Raw genomic sequence first — 4,397 nt, 5'->3', positions numbered from 1 at the left:
CTTGCGCGGTGGAGGCGGCGGCGGCTTTGGCAGGAGGGAGATGGCGCAGGGGAGGAGACGGCTAGGGTTAGGTCTCCCGGCTCCCTAAGGAAGCCGAGCAATTATATGATTGCTTCTTGCTTAATCTCAAAACGGGTCCTTACATGAGTTTGTATAATCTTCCTAATGATATAATTGGGCTGTAAGATAACTGAGTCAGGCCCCTAACTGCCTGGGCTGTAGTATATGCCGCTCATAACAAGACACTTATTTGTGGACGGACGGAGTACTAGCGTAAAAATCGCTTTACATTTTGAGACAAAGGGAGTAGAAGTGAGACCTCTCCACGATTAAACACAGATAGCATCCCAGTGGAGTCCCAGTGAGATTCGAACGCGGGTGCGCGGGTTGAACAAACTGAACTCCTCCTTGCCGCTTAGCTAGCGCTCAGTTCTCTGTAGGTTAAAAATCATCTGTTATTTGCTTTCTGTTATGTTTTGTAAAAAAAACATGATCATTGATGATATGTTACTACATGCTAAAGTGCAACTGCAATATAAATAGAAACCTGAACTCGCATCGGCACAGACTTGAACTCAGTTGCTTTGTACATTGACTTCCCCGTCCAATTGAGATTGGTTCCCTGGGTTTGGTGTTCTCATGACTTAGAGCAATGCTTCTTTACCCGGGGAATTTGGTACATATACGGCTCCAAGGTTAATCTGGTAGGTTATTGCTGACTCTTGTCAGGATCGCTTTGTTAGCAAACAGTAATGTAATTCTTCCGTTATTTAAAGGAGCCCAAAGGCAGTCATTCTAAAATCTAGAGAGGACACTATCAGCGTCAGGCAATGACTGAGACATTTCTGGTCTGGTATTACAAGTTACAACTCATAATGCTTACGTCCTTGAGATCAATAATCACCTTCAGGAGGAACCCTAGAGTGTTTCTGCAAATTCAGGTACCTGTCCATATCAAAACTAAGCTTTGCACATAGCTTTCTCCTCCTTGCCAAGAACAGCCTACGCTTGAAGTCCTGTAACGTCGGATTGCTCGCGGTACGCAGGAAATAGCCGTAGCAGAAAATCAGCTGGAGTCCGGCCAAGAAGTAGGCGAGCGGCTCCATGATACTCCAAGAGAACTCCCAGAACGTAAGGTGGAAGAAGAGGGCAAACTGGAGTATGAATGATGCGAAGCCAAAACATAGAATCCGCACGGCGTGCCTGTGCGCCATGCCGTTGATCTCTTGCATCCTCGTCTGAAGTTGTCTGAATTCTTCTTTTCTCACGTCGTCCTCTGGGGCGAGCGCAAACGGCATGGCCCTTCTGATAAGGTCCGCAATCTGCAAATGGAACAATTCATTGATATTATCCCCCTGACAATGTTTCTGGAACTGGTTGTATTTCCGTTCATTTGCAGTGAAAAGGGGTAAAGCCCGGTTCCAAAAAGAAACATTGATATTATTCATTTTATATGAAACAGCTATTGGGACTTTTTAAGCCATGGCATAAAAGTCACTCCTGAAATGTGGCGCTACAGCAAAGCAAAGTTAACAACCCCAATGTGGCAATGTGCAAAGTGAGCAGTTTTTTATAAACTATGGCAAAGTGAAAAAACAGGCACGATACTTGGTCCAATGTGCAATTGATATGATGACACACAGATACTATTGGCCAGCACGTGATCTGAACAAACTTTTCAATATGTAACTTTGATTGCTGATCTGTTATATGAATATGTTAGTGCAAGGTTATAAAGTTGTGATATATTATGGTGATATTTTGACCACAGATCTGATGATATTATTTTCATCATGTGAATTTATATATCATTGCCCTGCAATATTAGTCTCCCTTAGAGAATTTGAAGTGTTTTGGTACATGGTTTTAGGTATTAGAGAGAGGTGTAAATGGAGAACCTAACAATTTTGTGATATCACCTTCTTGTGGTTGAGGTAGGTCTTTCCCCTGACGAGCAGCACCAAGCTCATTTCGTCCATCTTCTGCACGAGTGCCTCCGCCTCTGTGGGCATGAGGCCACTCTCCATCAGCGCACCGAGAGGTTCGCCATGGCTGATCACCTCGTCCTGCATCCGTCGCTCGATTTCTCCGAAGATCGCTTTGGTAGCAGCTGTTGATCAGTCGGTATAAAATTTGGTGTTAAAAGAAGGTCAACAAACAACTGAGAAATTTGCTGGTGGCCGGTGCCATACTTATGAATGAAGCTTACTACCTTGAGAATAATCACCTCCCAGAGGACACCTCATGTGCCTCTCCATCTCCAGGCACTTCTCCATGTCAAAACCATACTTCGTGCAAAGCCTTCTCCTCCTTAATTTAAACAGCCTCTCCATGTAGGTTCGATATGACAGGTTGCGCGAGGTGATGAGGAAATAGGCGTAGCCGGAAAGCAGGTGGGCGCCGGCCACGAAGAAGGTGATCGGCGCTACAACGTCCCACGTGAACTCCCAGAATGTGAAGCGGAAGCAGAGGCCGACCGTGGCTTGCACGAACCAGAAGCCAGACCAGAGGATTCGCCTCACTTGCTTGCACGCCTGCCGGTCGATCTCTCCTTTCTTTTTCTTCAGTAGCTCAAACTCTTCCCTTCTCGCATCATTCTCTATCTCGAGCACAGGCGGCACTGCGCTTCTAACCAGGTCTACTATCTAATGGCGGACGGTAACAAATATAAATGTGTCAGCTGAAAATTGTATAACCGACGATGGGCAGTGAATAACTATGTATGACACAAAATCGACTATATAAGGATCCTAAGATCTCGGCAGAGAGGAGATCAAATCCACAACCAACAGGTATGAAAGGCTAACAAGCATTTGGAGATAGCATCACCAAGAAGTTGCCTCCATCATCTATCTACCTTTAGATCCTATCTAGTCTAGACATTGAGGGGTGCGGTGGAGGCTGACGGTTTACTGATTGTCAACGATTAACAAAAATAGCTAAGTAGTAGGTTCAACTATTGCAAGAGCATTTTTAGTCTATGTTGAATTCTTTCAGTTTGTACTATGTGTTGAGAAGTGCACATTTCGACCCTGAAATTGTGCCCTGGTTTCAAAACCGGTTGGAATACACTCTCAAACTTCGATACCGTTTACTCGCTTGCCTTCCCAGTTGATAATTCTTTGTTAATGCATATTCTTGTCTCTCAGATGTCAATGAGTCTAGTTTGACATCTTGAAGATGTATTGGGATACTGTGGCGGCAGGTTCGCATCCTCAGTTAGGGCATGACAAAAATGAAAAATGTAGCAAATATGAACTTTATTGAAAAACAGAGAAAAGATTGAGAAACCTAGTTGAGGTTCAGGTACTAAAGCGAAGACCAAGAATGCTCTAAACGTCACCTTCTCGGGATGGAGGTAGACCATTCCCCGGAAGAGCACCACGCTGCCGGACTGGTCCATCGCCCCCGCGAGTGCCTCCGCCTGGCGGCGCGTCGGGGCCGCGCCGGCATCCACGCACGCGTCTAGGAACTCGGCGTATGGTACCACCTCGTCCTCCCGGCTCCGCAGCCGCCTCTTGAGCACCTCGAGTCCAACAAGCCGCACCATTCGCCGAGCTTCCGCCGGCGTGAACTCAGCCTCTGCTGGGCGCGGCTCCGGCCTCAACGGTGTGAGACGGCGGAGGTTCCGCACAGTACATGCCGCTGTAGCGCCTGCCGGAGAGGACGGCCGGGGGATGAGGAGGCGGGAGGCGGCCGCTCGCCACATGGTGTACTTCTCTGGCGATGAGCAGCGAGCCTGCTGTAGAGAGAGGCGCCAGTAAAATGCAGGGGTATTTCAAACTAATAGGGTGTTGTTGCAGCTCTGCTCATGAATGATTGGCTTTGTGTTTTCCATTACAACTCCGCAAGCATGGGACATTGTGGAAAGAAAATCAGCTAAGTAAAGTTGGCATCGCTGCCCATCAATAGTTTGTCATTTCTCTCTGCCTTTGTAATATTTCTTCACTTTGCCAGGAAGAAAAGGAAGCTCCTTTAGCTTTGGAGGAAAAAGAGGTCATTCTACAGCAGAACATGTGTTGAAAGTTGAACTGGTGGGAAGTTCTCTTCTTTTCTTCTTGATCCGGAAATGATAAAATCCGAACCTTCAGGATTTGATCATGACAAATCGAACATTTTTTATGGCAACTTTAGTTGACGCGAGGATGGCAATTGTAGTTGGCAGGCACATCAATTTCCTGGCAAAAAATAAACTGAGAGCGGATTTGCCATGCTTACAAACTAAACATACCATGATCGACAAACATAAATAACCACAAAAAATGTTAGATTTGCCATAGTCAAGTCCTGAACATTCAGGACTTATCGGCGTCCTTTTGATTTTACGAAAACGTTGCTTCCAGGGTGGTGTTTAAAATCTTTCTTCACCCAATATCAGACGACCTCCTCTAAAACCG

At 46.1% G+C, this 4,397-nt stretch overlaps 1 protein-coding gene across 1 annotated transcript; it reads right to left on the bottom strand.

The window, feature by feature from the left end:
• Positions 1–893: 893 nt before the first annotated feature.
• On the bottom strand, positions 894–3,709 carry LOC119333098 (calcium uniporter protein 5, mitochondrial-like). Its single transcript, XM_037606118.1, has 4 exons — positions 3,344–3,709; positions 2,213–2,645; positions 1,920–2,110; positions 894–1,322 (listed from the first exon to the last, which is right to left on the bottom strand). The coding sequence occupies exons 1-4, from the start codon at positions 3,707–3,709 to the stop codon at positions 894–896; spliced, it is 1,419 nt and encodes a 472-aa protein (XP_037462015.1).
• Between the last annotated feature and the right edge of the window lie 688 nt (positions 3,710–4,397).

The sequence above is a fragment of the Triticum dicoccoides genome, chromosome 7A, assembly GCF_002162155.2.
Source record: "Triticum dicoccoides isolate Atlit2015 ecotype Zavitan chromosome 7A, WEW_v2.0, whole genome shotgun sequence".
Classification (NCBI taxonomy): Eukaryota; Viridiplantae; Streptophyta; class Magnoliopsida; order Poales; family Poaceae; genus Triticum; species Triticum dicoccoides.
Note: the sequence above shows the minus strand (reverse complement) of the source record. Positions and strands in the feature narration are given on the sequence as shown.